Genomic DNA, 17,944 nt, shown 5'->3' with positions numbered 1-17,944 from the left:
CACCTGGGCGCGGGGAAGCTGGCGGGAGGGGAGGCGGGGCGTGGGGGCCCGGGGAGCGGGGGCAGGGGCGGGCGGACGGAGCGCGGGGCTGGGGACCCGGGGTCCCAGAAGGGGGCGCGGGGACGGGGGTCCTAGGAGAGGGGGCCGGGGCGGGGCAGGGCGGACAGGGCTGGGGGCGGAGGTCCGGGGGTGGGTCCGGCGGCGAGTCCCGGTAGGGGCGGACAGAGCAGGGGGCGGGGGTCCGGGAGGAGGGGGCGGGGGTCCGGGAGGAGGGGGCGGGGCCCGGGGGCGGGGCCGGGGTCGGCGCCCCGCGGGGAGGCCGGCCACGTGACGCCAGCGGCCCGGCGGGGCTGCCAGGCGGCGAGCGCCGCGGCGGCCCCGGGAGGTGGCGGCGGGCGCGAGAGCCTGGGCCGCGCGGGACTGACCGTCGGGGCCCCGGGACGGCGGCCCCGGGGCGCCCATGCCATGGAGAAGCTGGCGGCCGGGCTGGCCGGCCTGCGCTGGAGCATGGGCGCCTTCCCGCTCGACCTCATCGTCAGCCGCTGCCGCCTGCCCACGCTCGCCTGCCTTGGGCCAGGTACCGGGGTCGCTGGAGATGGGGACCGGGGTGCGCGGGGAAATGGTGGGCTCTCCAGCCAGGGGCCAGAGGGATCGTGGGGAGGGTGCGGCACCCGCACCCTCCCAGCTCCCCGGCGTGGGCCCCGAGCGGTTCCTGGCGCGCCTCCCGGGAGACGCGGGGCCCACCCGCCAGGTCCGCCTCCTGGGCCCCGCGGACAAGCAGAGGCACAGACACCGGGGACAGGGCCTGGGACAGAGTTTTCCCGCCCAGCTGGAGTCCGGAAAGGGGCCGAGCCCCTGCTCCCGCCCCGTCGGTGCCCCCTTTTCGCCCGCTGCCCCTGGGCCCCCCGCCCCGGCCGCGCCCCCTTGGTCCCTTTGTCCCTGGCCTCTCACCTCTGTCTTCCCTCATCTCTGGGACCCGGACTCTGTCTTCCCCCTACCGCCACCCCAGTCCTGCTCCGCCCCTCTGGGGACCCTTCTTGCACTTCCTTTCGCTTCCCTAGGAGCAGCCTCGGTCCTGGGGCAGGCAGGCCACCTTCGGGAGAGGCCGGAGGGAGCCGGGTCTGCCGCCCGGCGTGACCCCCAAACCCCCGGCCCTCCCCCGAATCTTGTCCCACTTCTTAATAGGACCTGGGGCCTCCAGCCGCTCGGCTGATGGAACCACGCATAGGGGCCCGAGAGGGTACGCCCGGAGGCTGCATGGAGCGAGGGGACCGTTTGGGGGGAGGGGGGGTGCTGCTTGGTTGGGGGATGGGCGGTAGCCGGGGCTGGCAGCCAGGCCGGGGGTTTTGTGTGTGAGAAGAATAGGGGTTTGGCCCGCGTTGGCACACTCGCTTCCCTGAATGCTAATGGGGCCCGCGGCCGCAGGCTCCTCTCCTCCCCGCGGGGCCCGGCAGCCCCTTCTTCGTGGCGGCCAGGAGTGGGCACAGTGGGCGTCAGCTGTCCCGGGAGCAGGCTCATGGGGGAGCATCGGCACCCCGGCCGTCGGACAGGCCAGCGTCTAGTTCTCTGGCTCGCGGCCGAGTGGTCAGAGTGTGGTACTGTGTCGCCTGTGAATGGGGGTCGCTGCCCTGGGGTCTTCCGGCCACTTCCCACACATCCTTTTTGGCATCTCCCCTTTCTGGGCAGCTTTTCTGAGCTCCTCGGTCTGCGTAGGGCCTCCTTTGGGCTCCCCTGCCACCTCGTGCGAACCCTGGCTTGTCTCCTACTGTGCACCCCATTATAATGGTCAGTCAGTTTATTGTCTTTCGACCTGGCTGTGGGCTCCTTGAGACCCGGCATCCTTGCCCAATAAAGATTATGGATTGAATGAATGAATGAATGGGTGAGTGAATGAACAACTGGTGTGATGGCGCAGCTGTCTGTTGTGTGTGACGGTGTGTGGCTGTGGCTGGGTCACCAGCAGGGTGTGAATGTCTGGTCAGAATTGTATGGCTTGAAGGGTAGGTCCCTGTGCGCCTGTGCATTTGGGAGGGGCCCCTTGGCCGGAGACTGAGTTGTGTTGTTTGGGTGACAAGCATCTGTCACTGTGGGCTATTGTGGTTCAGCTGTTGGTGGTCATGAGCCATGGTTACTGGTGTGTGCCCATGTGGCTCTGAAGATGGGGCTGGGACCCAGGACAGCTCTCAGAGGAGGGAGCAGAGTTGGAGGAGAGCTTCTTGGGCCCCCGAAGGTGAGGCGGTGCAGGGGAAAGCTCAGACGACACCCCCAACACACACATAGTGGGGGCCAGGCCCTTCCTGCGCATCTTAAACCGCCCCCCACCCTGCCACACACACACACACACACACACACGCCCACCCCACATGTACACACTTTATGGAGCCCCCAGCCATCAGAGTAAATCATTTCCCATTTGATTGGCAGAAATTTTGTAAGTTGTGCCTGAAGGAGAAAGGAAGGAGGTACTCCCCACCCCCACCCTCCCCACCAGCTGCAGCAAGGACACAGCCCCTTCTGCCTCCTGGAAGCTGGGCCACCCCTCCTGCTCCCCTGGAAACCGTTGCTGGGGTTGGAGCCTCCAGGCCCAGACCCCTCCCAACTCCCAACACCTCTGTCCCAGAGCAGCTTCCCCCAGGCCCCAGGGCTGGGCCTCCCACTCCTGCCTTCTAAACCTGCTCTCTCAATCCCTCCAACCCTCAGCCATCACCCCTGTAACTGGGAGGATGAGGGGGCGTGGGGAGGGGGTGTCAAGGACCTGCTTCTCTGAGATGGGGTTGGGGGTTTCTGGGGACTCCCCTCCTCTCCTTCGAGGTCCCCTGAACAAGGCGGTGGGTGGAAAGGAAGGGTTGCCCTTGGGAGAGGCAGTAATCAGCTGCTCTAAGCCCTGTCATTCTCCTGACCCAAGCGACCCATGGCTCTGGGGGGAGCTCTCACAGCTGGGACCTTATAAGGGACAGTCCCGTCCGGGCCCTCTCCACTGCCCCAATAGGGCCCTTCTTGCAGGGCCTAGGCCCTGACTGGGAGGCAGAAGCACAGCTCCAGCTTCTCCTGCTCAATAAAGTCTCCCTTCACCACCCCACCCCCAGCTGGAGCCTGCTGCTGCCCTCGGGGTCCCCAGACATGCTCCAGTCAGTGCCTCAAACTTGCCTAGTCTCTGGTACATCTCTGCCCACCTCCCCAGGGGCCTAAGGGCTCCTGGAGGGCAGGGGCTGGTCTGGGCTCATCCATGGGGAGCTCCCTGCCCCAGCTCAGAGCCAGGGACAGCAGGCATTCCAGCCACTGATGAACGAGGGGCCCCATCGGGAGTCACAGCCCTGAGAGGCTCACAGCCAGCCCCACAGCCCCAGGCCCCAGCTGGCAGCCCGCCTGTCCCTTGAGCTTTGCTGACCTGGACAGGGACTGTGGGGAGCTGTCCCTCGGGGGGTGGTCTTGGTGAGGACGTCACCCTGTCTGTTCTTTCTGCCTCTTCTAAAGTCCTGTCTTCCTTCCCCTCATCCTCTGTCCTCCTCCCACTTCCCAGGGGAGTACGCCGAGGGCGTCAGTGAGCGAGACATCCTGCTCATCCACTCCTGCCGGCAGTGGACAACGGTGACAGCTCATACCCTGGAGGAGGGCCACTATGTCATCGGGCCCAAGATCGACATCCCCCTGCAGTACCCAGGTGTGTCCAGCCAGGACAGATGTCATAAAGCCTGTGGGGGGGTGTAGGCAGGAGGGACTGGGGCCAGGGGTAGGGGGAATGCTGTGACTAGCAAGGCGGTGATTAGGGTTAGGGTTGGAGTCAGAGCCCAGCAGTTTTCATTCTGTTCTGTGGAGCTATGGGTTTCTGGAGAGGTGGCTCACAGGTTTTTTGATTCACATTTTATTTTAAAGTAGATTTGAAACTAATGATAAAAATACCCACACTCTTAAATTACTACGAATCAGAGCTTAACCCTAATCAGAGGCCTTCAGGGTATACCTTCAGCTGCCACGCTTAGCCATTTTTGTGCAGACCCTCCAAGAGAACATGTCCTGCCAGGACCTTTTCCGTACCGTGCAACCAAACACTGCGGAACCCAGCGAATGCCCAAGCTGGTTACATGGCTGCACCTCTCCGCGCTGATCCTTTTTTTCCCAATTTTTGCGTTAAACCTATTGTTTCCATTGGTTGACTTTATAAGTGAATATTAAAAATTTTAGACTTTTAAAGATTATGCTAATGGACTACCTTTATTAGTTTTATATGTGATATTGACATATAATGAGATTTTGTTTGAAGAAAGGATTCTGTTACCAAAACAGAAAGTACAGCCTCTTCATTTTAGAGATGATTAAATGGAGGGCTTGCTTAGGGGAGAAGGTGACCTGCCCCATGTCACATAGCTAGGAAAGGAAGAGCCTGGCCAGATCCAGGTATCTCAACTGAGGGCTGATGTTCGCTGCACCACACCAGGAGCGTGTGGTTGCTGTCCCCTGTGTGGGAGGGATGGGAGTCTGGTGGCCCCATCCCAGAGACTTCCCTGTGCGAGCCCCGGATCCCACAACTGCCATGTGTTAAGCATGTGCTGCATTCCATATGCTGGGCCAAACATTTTTGCCATTTCATCCTCATGGCAACCTGATGAGAAAGGCTTATCAACTCCATTTAACTCACCAGGAAACTGAGGCTCCAGGAGTTTCAGTGGCTTGCCCAGTGCCGTGTTTTTTATTTTATTTTTTTGTTTTTAGAGATGGTCTCCTTATGTTGCCCAGGATGGTCTCAAACTCCTGGTCTCAAAGAAGCCTTCTGCCTCAGCCTCCCAGAGTGCTGGGATTATAGGTGTGAGTCACTGCGCCAGGCCCACTTCTGTGTGTGTGTGTGTTTTCTGTTGCTCAGGCTGGAGTGGAGAGGCACCATCTTGGCTCACTGCCTCCGAGGTTCAAGGGATTCTCCTGCCTCAGCCTACCAAGTAGCTGGGATTACAGGTGCCTGCCACCACGCTTGGCTAATTTTTGTAGTTTTAGTAGAGACGGTTTCACCATGTTGGCCAGGCTGGTCTCAAACTCCTGACCTCAAGTGATCCGGCCGCCTTGGCCTCCCAAAGTGCTGGAATTACAGGCGTAAGCCACCAAACCCAGCCCAGTTCTGTGTTTTTAACTGCTGTGCTCAGCTGCTCCTGACAACCCCCTCACCAAGGCTGGGAAGCCTTTGAGCTGGGAAGGCCCCATTGCTTCCTCACAGGTACCCCTGCCTCCTCTGGCCCTGGGTCTCCCTGAGCCAGGAGGACAGGACTGAGCCCTTTACAGAGGCTTCTGTCTTTTACAACCTGTGAAGTTGGTACCTGTGTACTCCACCCCTCAACCCCTTAAAAGATGTGGAAATTCACTCAGATTTCTTTCTGACCTGGGGTTCTATCTTGGGCTTGGAGCCCACTGGGGGCCTGCTTAAGCCAGAAATTTCCCAGCTTGGTTCAGGGGGAGGTCCCAGGTCTTCTTGGGATAAAAAAAGCAAAGGTTGCCTGAGCAGTGGCTCTTATATGTAATCCTAGTGCTTTGCTGAGACAGGAGGATCCTTTGAGGCCAGGAGTTCCAGGCCAGCCTGGGCAACACAGCGAGAACAAACAAAAACAAACAACCCCCCCCCCCCAACAACAAATAAATTAGGTAGGCGTGGTGGCGCAAGCCTGTAGTCTGGCTACTTGGGAGGCTGAAGCCAGGTGGGGGGATCCCTTTAGTCCAGGAGGTTGAGGCTACAGTGAGTTATGATGGTACCCCTACATTCCAGCCTGGGAGACAGAGCAAGATGGTGTTTCTAAAATAAATAAAAATTAAAAAGAAAAAAAGAAAGGTTGGGAAAATCCCTCACTGAAAAAAACGTGACTTTAGGGACTTCATTTTGGTTGTGTCATTAAAACTCTGGGAACCCGAGGCACAGTCTCCCAGGGAACCGTGGGTCCGGGGGCTCCTAGCTCTTCCTCCCATCTGTCTGGCGCCCCTGCGTGCCTGTGTACGGTGGTGGTCTTGGGGGGGGTGGTGGTCTTGGGGGGCGCGGCCCCAGCCCCATCTTTTCGCGGGGCTGCTACGGTCCGCCCGCACGGGGGAGGGGAGGCGGAGGCGGAGCCGGAGGCCCCTAGGAGGGCGAAGGCCGGAGGGTTAACGAGGAGGCGCTGAGTGCACGGCTGGGCTCCACGCTGATTTCTCCTAATGAATTAATAATGGCGCTCGGCGGGCCCCGGAGAGAGCCGTGGGGAAGGCCGGGGAGGGAGGAGGACGGCGACTCGCGCGGGGTGGGGCTGAGGGCACTGCTGGGTGACTCGGTCTCCAGGCTGCGGCGCTCTGCTCCGGGAGTCAGGGAGACCTGGCCTGGCCCCGTACTGTCCCCCCTCCCAGCCCCCGCCCCCGGCCCTGCGGGAGGGGCCAGGCGTCTTCCCTGAGCATGGTGCCACTTCCCCAGTGTTGGCCTTGTTTCCTGCTCAGCATTTGGCAGATGCGCCTCTGGCCCAACTAGGATGTTTCCATTTTACAGATGGGAAATCCGAAGCCCAGAGAGATTAAATAATTTGCCCAAAGTCTCACAGCTGGCTAGTGGCAGGGTGGGATTCAGCCAGATTTGTCGCACTCCAAAGCCTGAGCTTTTACCCACGTTCTTTACTGAGTGTGTGCTGTGGGGCAGGCATGGAGAAGGGTGGTCAGTAACCCCCTGCCACAGCCCTCAGGTGCTTGGGGCTGGAAGGGAGGAACAAGGCAGCCATGTGCTCTGACGGCAAGGACAAGGAGGAGGGGCAGGTCAGGATAGAGCAGGTCCTTAGAGCCGTGGGGGACCTCAGGTCCCATATAGCGGGAGGCAGGAGAGGAAGCCGCCCCTGGGCTGGCGGGGAGGAAAAGGCTTCCAGGGTCCAGAGCATCACTCCCTGGAGGGCTCCCTTCCTTCCTCCCGCAGTAATGACCGGCGCTGGGCTTCAGGCTGCTGCGGAGGGGGATGGTGCTGGATGCCATGGTTACATCGATCTTCCCTGCCACATCCTCCCCCAGCTCCAGCCCTGACTTGGCTCCAAGTCGCCCCACAGGGGGCAGTGGGCATTGCTCCCTGCCTGGCTACTTGTGGTTGGGGCAGGGGCGGGGGTGGGGGGTTGTGTGTGGACTTGGGGGAGGAGGTGGGGTGAGGGGAGGGGGGCTACTCAGTGCCTGCAGTTCCTGCTTCCCAAGTCCTGGATCCCTGCTTCTTGCCTGCCCCCCTCCACATTTTTCTGCTGTTGCCCTCTAGGGCTGTGGCACTTCAGGGGCCTCTTCCCAGGAGGGTCCCAGGGCAGGGAGGGCAGGCCTGGGGGCTCCCCTGCCAGCGTTCTCCTAGCCATTTCCCCTTGTTCTGGGCTCTCATTTCTCTCCCTGCTCGGTAATGATGCTTCAGGCCCTGCCCTCTGCTTTTCTTACCCTGCACCATGGGTGTCTTCATCTGGGTCTCTCGCTGGATTTGGGAGTCTCCAGGAACCCCCAGCACTGCATACACAATTGTGTGTGTGTTCATGCTAGGAGCACAGTGTGGGCATTTTTCTGGGATGAACATCCCCAGAGGGTCAAGCCCCCTGCTCTTCCTCTTCCCTGAGACATCTCACTTGCCTCACAGCTGAGGCTGCCACCTGTGGGCTGGTGACCTGCAGTCTATTTCACTGGCCAGATGTCCCCAAGTTCTGCATACACACTGGTGGCACCCACCCTAGGAGCACCACCTGAAGGCCCCTTCCTTGGCCTCTCCAGGATCTGCCTTGGCCCCACAACATGTTCCTTTTGGGTTCCCAGTTTTGGTTAACAGCTCTGCCATCTCCTTTTCTTTTCTTTTCTTTTTTGAGACAGAGTCTCGCTCCATTGCCCAGGCTGGAGAGCAGTGATGTGATCTCACCTCACTGCAACCTCTGCCTTCCAGGTTCAAGCGATTCTCCTGCCTCAGCCTCCCAAGTAGCTGGGACTACAGGTGTGTGCCACCACACCCAGATAGTTTTTGTATTTTTAGTAGCGATGGGGTTTCACCATGTTGGCCAGGCTGGTGTCGAACTGCTGACCTCAAGTGATCTGCCCACCTTGGCCTCCCAAAGTGCTGGGTTACAAGCATGAGCCACCGTGCCTGGCCTGCCATCTCCATTTCTGACCAGGCTGGTGGCCTGAGTACATCATCCTGAGTCCCTTCCTTCCCCACCTCCCCCTTATTCTGTCACCCAAGCCTGCTGGGTCTCCCTTCCCAGTATCTCTTGGTCTGTTTCTGCTATTCCCTAGCTCTTCTCCAGAAACCCTTACTGGTTTCTTTACCTGACTGGTCTCCCGGTTATTTTAATAGAGCTGAACCTGGATCATGGTATTTCTTTGCTCGAAACACTCCAGTGGGTCTCATGTTGTACAGAATAAAGTTTTACTGCTTTAGCAAGGCATTCAGAGCCTTTCAAATCCCAGTTGCTGTCTGCATCCCTTCCTGTCCTCCCTCTCCCTAAGTCCTTCCCTGCAGGCACGCACCATCTGGGGCAGGTGGTCTGATTTTGTGTCTCTGTGTCTTTGTTTACACTGTTCCTTCCACAGGGAATGCCCATTCCGTGAATTCCCTTTCATTCTTAAGGTGCAGCTCAGTGATCCTCTCAGATTCCGCCAGGCAGGTTTCTCCTACCCAGCCCTCTTTTAACTCTTTTGTCACAAGTCTGTTGTAGCACTTATCACATCCTGCCACCATAGGGTGCTCATCGTCTCACCCATTATATCTGGATTTCTTTAAGGGCAGACTGTATTTTACACAGATTTATACCCTCTGTGTGGCCTACCATAGTGTCTGACACACAGTGAGTGCTCCATCAATATCTGTGCAATACTTAAATGAATGAACTGTGACAGAAGCAACTACCAAGGGGGCTTCAGAAGCTAAAGAAGGCCCAGCATGGTGGCTCACACCTGTAATCCCAGCACTCTGGGAGGCCATAGCAGGAGGATCACTTGAGCCCAGGAGTTTGAGACCAGCCTGGGCAACATCATGAGACCTCATCTCTAATAAAAATAAAAAATTAGCCAGGCATGGTGGCACATGCCTGTGGTCCCAGGTACTTGAGAGGCTGAGGCAGGAGGATCCCTTAAGCCCAGGAGGTTGAAGCTGCAGTGAGCTATGATCATGCCACTGTACTCCAGCCTGGGCGACAGCAAGACCCTGTCTCAAAAAAAACACCCAGAGGCTAAAGAGTCACCTTGTCTTCTCTCGACTTGTTCCCTCACCTATTCACGGCTTTCTTCCTACTGTATAAAGCCTGAGAAGAGGCTATCCATCAGATGCCAGGGCAGCTCAGAGCTTGTTTTGTGCTCATGTGGGTATGCATATAACAGGTGTGTGGCCAGTGAGGTGAGAGAGCTTACACAGGGATGTCAGCTTCACAGACTGGCAATCACTTCCGTAAAGTCTGTGTCTCCTGGGGCATGTGCTGAGCTTGGCAAAGCACACAGCCCCAGACCGCAGGTTGGGAAGGCCTACTCTCAGGGAGGTGGCTTTGCTGGGTTCAGGTCAGAGCCTCTGGGAGAGTAGGATTGGATATCGGACCAGGGCAGGGTGTGGGAACAGAGCTGGGGTCAGAGTGGTTCTCCCAGGGCCTTCAAGGGCTGGGCCAGGCCCTGGTTGGCCCAGTGCCACCTCCATGCGGATCAGCAGCCCAGGGCGATGCACAGGATTCCAGATCCAGGTAGGGCCCACGTTCATCTGTCTCCACCCCCTCAGATGAGGACCCAGAGGCCCAGAGAGGGAAAGGAACTTGTCACAGCAAGTCAGAGGTCAGGCTGGGACTAAGCAAGGAGCCAGCATCCCGGTACCACACTGATAGTTGATCAGAGGCCAGCTCTGTGTTCATATGCTTGGGGCTATTTGCAGTTGAGTTTCTCTGGGCAGGCAGGCGCTAGCCTCACTGCATACCCACAGGCTCTCTATGGGGTGAGGGCTGGGCTATAGTTGCTAGGGATCTGTGCTCATCTTGCTGAGGTTGGAGCCAGATGACCAGCCCCCTTCAGCCCATGCCAGTGGAAACCTGCCCTTTGGCCCTCCTGAGTTTCTGAGGGGCTGGCCGAGATTATGGTAGCGAGTGACCACGAAGGCTCTTGGGACGCAGGCTAGACTCCCAGCAGGCGGGCCCACTCCAGCAACTTTTGTCACCCACTATGCAGGGAAGTTCAAGCTCCTGGAACAGGCCCGGGATGTGCGGGAGCCAGTGAGGTACTTCAGCAGCGTGGAGGAGGTGGCCAGTGTCTTCCCTGACCGCATCTTCGTGATGGAAGCCATCACCTTCAGCGTCAAGGTCAGTCACTCCCTCACCAGGTGTGGTGTCCCCACACTACTCCTTGCCTCAGGGGCAACCCTGACCCTGGTTGGAAGGTTGCCCTCAGGATCCAAGAAGGAGAGTGGCTCCTGGGGACCCCTTAGGGGCCTTTGGCGCAATCAAGCCATGTCAGAAGGGTGGGGAATAGGACCCACTGGGCTGAAGGACTTCCTATGAAAGGTAGTGAAACAGGAGGGGGTGTCTGGAAGGGTCGTGTTCTGACTTGCAGACTTTTCAGGGCAACCTGTCCCTAGCTGCCCCGGCACCCACTTGTAGAGGCGGTGGTTGTGGTGAGCAGGCAGTGTAAATAGACCCCTGCTGTGGGGTGGGAGCAGTGGCTCATGCCTGTAATCCCAACACTCTGGGAGGCTGAGGAGGGAGGATTGATTGAGGCCAGGAGTTTGAGACCAGCCTGGGCAACATGGAGAGACCCTGTCTCTACAAAAAATGTTAAAAAATTAGCTGGGCATAGTGGTGCGCATCTATAGTCCTAGCTACTTGGGAGGCTGAGGTGGGAGGACTGTTGCCAGGAGTTTAAGGCTGCACTGAGCTGTGAATGCCCTCCAGCCTGGGCGACAGAGCAAGACCCTGTCTCAAAAAAAAAAAAACAAAAAAAAAACACAACTAAAAACAGTCCCTGCTGTGTACAGATAGTGCTGTTCTGTTTACAAACCCTTTTCTTATCCATCAGTTCATTTCTCTTCACTTAGCCTTGTTGGATGGGTAGGGCATTATGATCGCCCAAATGGTAAAGACAATGATGATAAAAGTCGCCATTTACTGAATACTTTAAAATATGTTGCTGATCCAAGTAGTGGGGAAGAAAAGAAAAATATGTCACTGCACATAGTCCTTTTAATCCTACAGCAGTTCTTCGAAGTCAGAGTTATCAGATATGGTCGCTAAGGCGTGGAGGGGCAACTCATTTAAGGTGGCACAGCTGCTAGTGGTCTCTCCAGGATGAACGTGGATCTCCTGGCCTACCATCTGGTCCGAGCCCCGGGAGGGCGGAAGAGGAAGGCTGTTTTCCCTTTCCAGTCTCTGGGAGCTGGCCGTGTGGCTTTCCCTGGGACCTGGCTAAGGCCCTGCCCTGTCTCTGGGATCCCCAGGTGGTGTCGGGCGAATTCAGCGAGGACAGCGAGGTGTACAACTTCACGCTGCATGCGGGCGACGAGCTCACTCTTATGGGCCAGGCGGAGATCCTGTGCGCCAAGACCACCAAGGAGCGCTCGCGCTTCACCACCCTCCTGCGAAAGTTGGGCCGGGCGGGGGCGCTGGCCGGGGTGGGCGGTGGCGGCCCGGCGAGCGCGGGGGCCGCGGGAAGCAGCGGCGGCGGGGGCGCCAGGCCGGTCAAAGGCAAGATGCCCTGCCTTATCTGCATGAACCACCGCACCAACGAGAGCCTGAGCCTGCCCTTCCAGTGCCAGGGCCGCTTCAGCACTCGCAGCCCGCTGGAGCTGCAGATGCAGGAGGGCGAGCACACGGTGCGCGCCATCATCGAGCGCGTGCGGCTGCCGGTGAACGTGCTGGTGCCCAGCCGGCCGCCGCGCAACCCCTACGACCTGCACCCGGTGCGGGAGGGTCACTGCTACAAGCTGGTTAGTATCATCTCCAAGACGGTGGTGCTGGGGCTGGCGCTGCGCCGCGAGGGCCCGGCGCCGCTGCACTTCCTGCTGCTCACGGACACGCCGCGCTTCGCGCTGCCGCAGGGCCTGCTGTCCGGGGACCCGCGCGTCGAGCGCCTGGTGCGCGACAGCGCCTCCTACTGCCGCGAGCGCTTCGACCCCGACGAATACTCCACGGCCGTGCGCGAGGCGCCAGCCGAGCTCGCCGAAGACTGCGCCAGCCCGCGCCGCACGCGCCTCTGCCTGCCCGCGCCGCGCGCCCCCGGGCTCGCCCGCGCCTCCGGCCCGCTAGCGCCGGCTCCCGCCGGCGAGGGCGACCAGGAGTACGTGAGCCCCGACTGGGCAGCCGCGCCCGAGCCCGCCGCGCCGCCCGCCGAGATTCCCTACGAGGAGCTGTGGGCCCACCAGGGGCCCGAGGGCCTCATCCGGCCGCCCCCAGGGCCCGACCTCATCTCCTTCGGGGCCGCGGGACCGCCGCGTCGGGAGCCGGAAGCGCCGCCGCCTCCAGTCCCTCCCAAATCCGAGGCGGTGAGTGAGCGCTCTGGGGGCCGAGTCCTGGGTCTAGCCAGGGCCCAAAGACGGTTCTCCCCGGAGTATGTGGCAGACGAGGTGTCTTCCTCGTCGGGGTGGGGAAGGGGAGAAGGAAAGGGCAGAGACATGCCAGGAGAGATCATTTGTAGTAAGGGGCACTGGGGCGGGCGGTGGCGGGGGAGCTGTGGGACAGAGATGCGTGTAGGTCCCCAGCCTCAGAGGATTTGAGAGGAGCCCCGAAACACTGTTACCCAGAAGGTACCATAGAACAGGGGTCCTTTAAATTGTTCCGTGAAAAGAAGGTTCCTTGGCGAAGTAAGCTTAGAAATGCTGTGAATGATTCCCAGCCCTTTTTCCCTTCTCTTCATGTTGGAGTCACAGAGCATTGGTAGATTAAAGGCTGTGAGAAGTCGTGCACTAAGGAATCCTGTTTATCAGAACATTTTCTCCCTGCCCGTAACACCCGTCAGCATCCCATGGAGTCCTCTTTGGGGTACACGACCTGTAGGGAGGGATGCAGGTGGCAGACGCTTCCTTCCCTCTGTCCCCTCGGCCTTCCTTTGTCCTCTGCTTTCTCTCCTTTTCCTTGAGGAGGGAGCACGTCTGCTTAACCTGTTTTGATATACCTTTGTGTTCTTTTTCTTAACATCCATAATGGATTTCCAAGGAACAGGAAAGAGGCTGTGCCTGCGTTGGGACAGGGTGTGGGTGCGTGAGATAGGCTGGGAAGGCTAGGAAGGGTGGGGTGGCTGGCTGACTGGATGAGCAGTTGGGGTGCAAGGCAGCCTATTGGCAAAGTGGGGCAAGTGTCGGGCCCAGACAGCTCCCTTGCGCAGCTGCTTGGGAAGGGGAAGATAAGGAGTGCCAGCTGTTTGGAGTCGAGGTGGAGTCACCGCCCTCTGCTTGTAGGTGAAGGAGGAGTGCCGCCTGCTCAACGCCCCTCCAGTGCCTCCACGGGGTGGCAATGGCAGCGGCTGGCTCTCCAGCAGCCCCCCGGTTCCCCCTCGCTTCCCCAAGCTGCAGCCGGTACATTCCCCCAGCTCCAGCCTCTCCTACTACTCCTCTGGCCTCCAGGATGGGTGAGTCCCTGCCTTCCCTTGGTCCTGAGTTCTAAGGTAGATTGAGGCAGGGAAGGGTGAGGAGGGGGGACTACAGTGCTGAGGAAGAGGAAGTCTTGAGGCCTGGGAGGTTCCCGAGGGTGCAGGTCCCTGTGTAGTGGCTGAGGGAGGGGCACTGCTGTCTGGGTGTCTTGGGGCCTGGGGCCCGGTGGCCTGTTCTGCCCACTTCAGCTTCTTTCTCTCTTAAATGTTGAGGAACGGATGGGAGCATTGCCCTGGTCCCCTCAAGGTGGGGACTTTGCTGCAGGATAGAGAGGAGAGAGCTCCTTGCTGTTTTGAAATTTTTATTAAGTTCAGGCCGGGCGCAGTGGCTGATGCCTATAATCCCAGCACTTTGGGAGGCCGAGTTGGGTGAATCACTTGAGGTCAGGAGTTCAAGACCAGCCTGGCTAACATGGTGAAAATGTCTTCTAAAATACAAAAATTAGCCGGGTGTTATGGCACGTGCCTGTAATCCCAGCTACTCGGGAGGCTGAAGCAGGAGAATCGCTTGAACCCGGGAGGTGGAGGTTGCAGTGAGCCAAGATTGTGCCACTGCACTCCAGCCTGGGCAACAGAGCGAGAACTCCATCTCAAAAGAAAAAAAAATAGAAGACATTTTTATTAAGTTCAGTTTCGTTTCATTTTTCCCCTGTGTTTTCTGACCTGGGCTGGGGGATGCTGGAAGGAAGAACAGGGCCATTCTGGAGGGTCTGGGGCTGGGGCTGGGGCTGGGACCGGGTCATAGTGGTGCTTGGCTGCATTGCATGTGTGACCCTGTCGGGTTCCCTCTCACTCAGCCTCACCTGTCCTATGTGTGTGTGTCTGTCTCTGTCCACAGGGCGGGTTCCCGCAGTGGCAGTGGCTCCCCATCGCCGGACACGTACTCCCTCTATTGCTACCCATGCACCTGGGGAGACTGCAAGGTGGGCGAGTCCTCTAGCCGCCCAGCCCCCGGTCCCCTACCCTCAACCACACAGCCCAGCCAGGCCTCCCGGGCCCTCACAGAGCCTCTGAGCGGTCGAGCCGCCTCCCTTCTGGGGGCTGACACCCCTGTTAAGACCTACCACAGCTGCCCTCCTCTATTCAAGCCCTCCCACCCCCAGAAGCGCTTTGCTCCGTTTGGAGCTCTCAACCCTTTTTCTGGGACTGCCTACCCCTCAGGACCTTCAGCGGCCTCCTCTTCTGGGCCCACAACCACCTCGGGTCCTGTGGCTACCTCTGGCCCTGCGTATTCACCAGGCCCAGCCTCGCCAGGCCAGGCCTATTCAGCTGCTCCCCCCTCCTCCTGTGCCCCCTCCTCCTCCTCTTCTTCTGAATGGCAGGAACCAGCCCTGGAGCCCTTCGATCCCTTTGAGCTGGGGCAGGGCAGTTCTCCAGAGCCTGAGCTGCTGCGTTCTCAGGAGCCCAGAGCAGTGGGGACACCTGGGCCTGGACCCCACCTTTCACCACTTGGCCCCCCCAAGGCCTTTGAGCCTGAAGGTTTGGTGCTGCGCCAGGTCCCCACCCCACTGTCACCAGCTGCTCTGCAGGGACCTGAGGCAGGAGGAACACGACTTTTTCTAACCCAAGGGCGCCTGGAAGGGCCTCCTGCCAGTCCCCGGGATGGAGCCGCAGGCTTTGGAGTCCGGGATGCCTCCTGGCAGCCCCCTGCTGACCTGTCTGCGCTCTCCCTGGAAGAGGTCTCTCGCAGTCTGCGTTTCATCGGGCTCTCAGAGGATGTGGTGAGCTTCTTTGCCCGAGAACGCATCGATGGTAGCATCTTTGTGCAGCTCAGTGAGGACATCCTGGCGGACGACTTCCACCTCACCAAGCTGCAGGTCAAGAAGATCATGCAGTTCATCAAAGGCTGGAGGCCCAAGATCTGAATTGCCCAGCTGGAGCTGCACAGCTGGAATGCTGGTATGGGGGCCCCAGGGACAGCACTCCGGAGGAGCAGGTGCTGCCTGCAGGAAGGATCTATGTCGAGACTGAGGCTGCTCAGCAGCCACTGGGTGGATCCAGGGGAGATGCATGTGGAAATGTGGTCCTCTGGGGTCAGACCCCTGCACGGGACATCTTGCCTTTGAGTGTGCAGAATACATGGGGAAGGGGCTGGGGGCACCACTGTGTACCTGGGCCCAGTAAGGCATTTGCCATGATTCCCACAATGGGGTCAAAAGCTGGCCTTCAGGGTGACCTAACACCTCCTCATGCCCTGCTATATACCTTCACAAACGACTTCCACTGCTCAAGCCTGTAGGCTCTGTTTAGAGACAAGAAGATGGCCGGTAATTTAAGCACAGATTTCCCAAGTGCCCACTCTCCTTTGTGTTCTGTGGGCTTTTGGCCTAAAGCTGCCCCAGAGTGAGGATGTAGATGTCTGTGTCTCTGAGATGCCTTTCTTTTCCCCCCTGCTCCACCGCGGTTGGTGGGGGGAGCCTGGCCCTGCACACAGGTGAGTCATGTACAAGCCTAAGCCATGGCACCTCAGAGGCTCCACCTGTGGGTCCTGGTTCATGGGTGACGACTTTGGAAGAGCACAGCTCTGCAGTTGACCCGACCCACTTATCTAGTTAGGAAGCCAGACACTACCCAGATGACTCTAGCACCCTGGCTTCTGCTCTGACTTTACTGCAACTAGTCATCCATCCATCAGGTGGGGTTCAGTCTCAGAATACTGATTCTGTGGAAGAGCAGGTCGATTTAGGTCAGCTTCTCCTTGATTCTAGAAGCAAGTGGTAGTCAACCACCCCCAATTCCGCCAATCTCTTGCCCCCATCATTTGTCTCTGACAATACTTGGTGTTTTTCCCTGGTTTTCTGTCACTGGCACAGGAGGGTACAGTTGGGAGAGCGCGGTCCTGGAGCTCAGTCCTGCACTTGTTCACGTGCTTCAGAGCAGGTCTTTGTGTCCTTGAATCTCAAACATGGGGATCTGCTTGGTAACCAGAGCTCTGGTCATTGTGTCCAACCACGCACCCCACCCCACCCTACCCCTGTGCCTTCCATCTCACCCAGAACCACAGGGTGCCCACTAGTGTCAGGGCCCAAGGTGCCAGCCTTCTCTTCTGCCTTACCTAGTCTATTTATTTCCTCCACTTTTTATCTTAAAAGTAGCTAAGCCATGCTGGTGCCCATACTCCAAGCAGGCTGCCTCAGCTCAGAGAAGTGGTCAGAGAGTAGAGCACAGAACCTGTGATGTGGGGACATTTGGTTTTCTTGCAGATCATTTAATGAATCCTCAAGGACTAATGAAATAAATGCTAGACTGCTGAAGAGTAGTAGTACAAGTGGCATTCTGGGTGCCAGCTGCTTTCTTCTTTTGAAAACAAGGCCATGGGGACCCATAGGTACGGTATATATGCCTTCCGGCAGGAGAGGACTGATGGAGGAATGATGTGTGTGTGTGGCCATTCCCATGTCTGTGGAGGTGGCTGGTGGCAGCCTTCATTCCCTTCTGCAAGGCCCTCGCCAGCCCCTCCCTACCCTTCAAGAACCCCCACCCCAGCTTCCACTAGTTTCAACATAATTCACAACTACCTGGTGTTACTGAAGGGAAAGACCCAGGCTCAAAGCTGAATGCCACCAGCCAGGGCCCAAGCTTAGCTTCCTGCATTGGCAGAATGCCGGCTTCAGGCTCTCTCAGACCAAATTTGGAAACCTGTTAATGGCTTTGGTGCAAGGGATCAGCTCCCTACTCTGGTCATCTGAAAACCTCAACTCAGAGGTGACTTGGTTTTAGGGTCTGGCTTCCTAGTGACCAAGCAGAGCCAGACCTGATCTCCTTGCCTGCCAGTCCCAGCTACAGAGCTACGACCAGGGACATATTTGAAGTACAACTGGAGCAGAGGCAGGAGTAACTGGTAATATCTGACAGTTTAGAATGCAGAATGTGATGGGACTGGAATTACGATTCCACACACACTCAGCGTGGATCCTTCTGCCAGACCCAGTTAGCCCCAGCACTGTTTACCCAGACTGGGCACTGCTTCTGTAGGAACTTTCCATCCTGGGGGTGGGGTGGGGAGGGGCTGAAGCTTTGGGGGAATGCAGGTGCTGTGGGGGTCAGCACTCCTCATGCCGCTCCCGTGCTGCCTGATTACCGCACAGGCATTTCTGGGGCAGCCCTGATATGCAGGATCACTGAACATCAAGGGAGATGTCAGCCCTCTGCTTAGCACCAACGTTCCCACAACCATCCCAAGAAGCACCTATGAATGAGGCATACCCAGAAAAGAAATGGGTAAGATCACACAATGAGGAAATCCAGGCTGGGGAAAGAGCTTTAATATCCCGGTACACTGTGGTGAGAAGCCCAGGCAAAGCATCTACACAGACAGTTGTGTGTGGTTGAGCCCACCAGGTCCCACTTTCTTTCATCCCAGTCCCTCCCTAAGGTGCTGCCTAGAATTCTGCACACA

The 17,944-nt window shown here is 58.4% G+C and overlaps 1 protein-coding gene across 4 annotated transcripts; it reads left to right on the top strand.

The window, feature by feature from the left end:
- The first annotated feature begins 325 nt into the window (after positions 1-325).
- On the top strand, positions 326-16,819 carry GAREM2 (GRB2 associated regulator of MAPK1 subtype 2). Of its 4 annotated transcripts, none has more exons than XM_063648875.1 (7): positions 326-577; positions 3,521-3,661; positions 10,138-10,268; positions 11,399-11,887; positions 11,999-12,442; positions 13,355-13,524; positions 14,384-16,819. In XM_063648875.1, the coding sequence occupies exons 1-7, from the start codon at positions 466-468 to the stop codon at positions 15,408-15,410; spliced, it is 2,514 nt and encodes an 837-aa protein (XP_063504945.1). In that variant the 5' UTR covers positions 326-465; the 3' UTR covers positions 15,411-16,819. The 4 variants fall into 4 exon arrangements, with proteins under 4 accessions (XP_063504945.1, XP_063504946.1, XP_054329765.1 ...); XM_063648876.1 differs by having other exon boundaries at positions 11,399-12,442; positions 14,384-14,468; positions 14,868-16,819; XM_054473790.2 differs by having other exon boundaries at positions 11,399-12,442.
- The last annotated feature ends 1,125 nt before the right edge of the window (positions 16,820-17,944 follow it).

This window comes from Pongo pygmaeus, chromosome 12, assembly GCF_028885625.2.
Source record: "Pongo pygmaeus isolate AG05252 chromosome 12, NHGRI_mPonPyg2-v2.0_pri, whole genome shotgun sequence".
NCBI classification, from domain to species: Eukaryota; Metazoa; Chordata; class Mammalia; order Primates; family Hominidae; genus Pongo; species Pongo pygmaeus.
The sequence above is the reverse complement of the archived record's forward strand: the minus strand, read 5'-3'. Positions and strand labels throughout refer to the sequence as shown.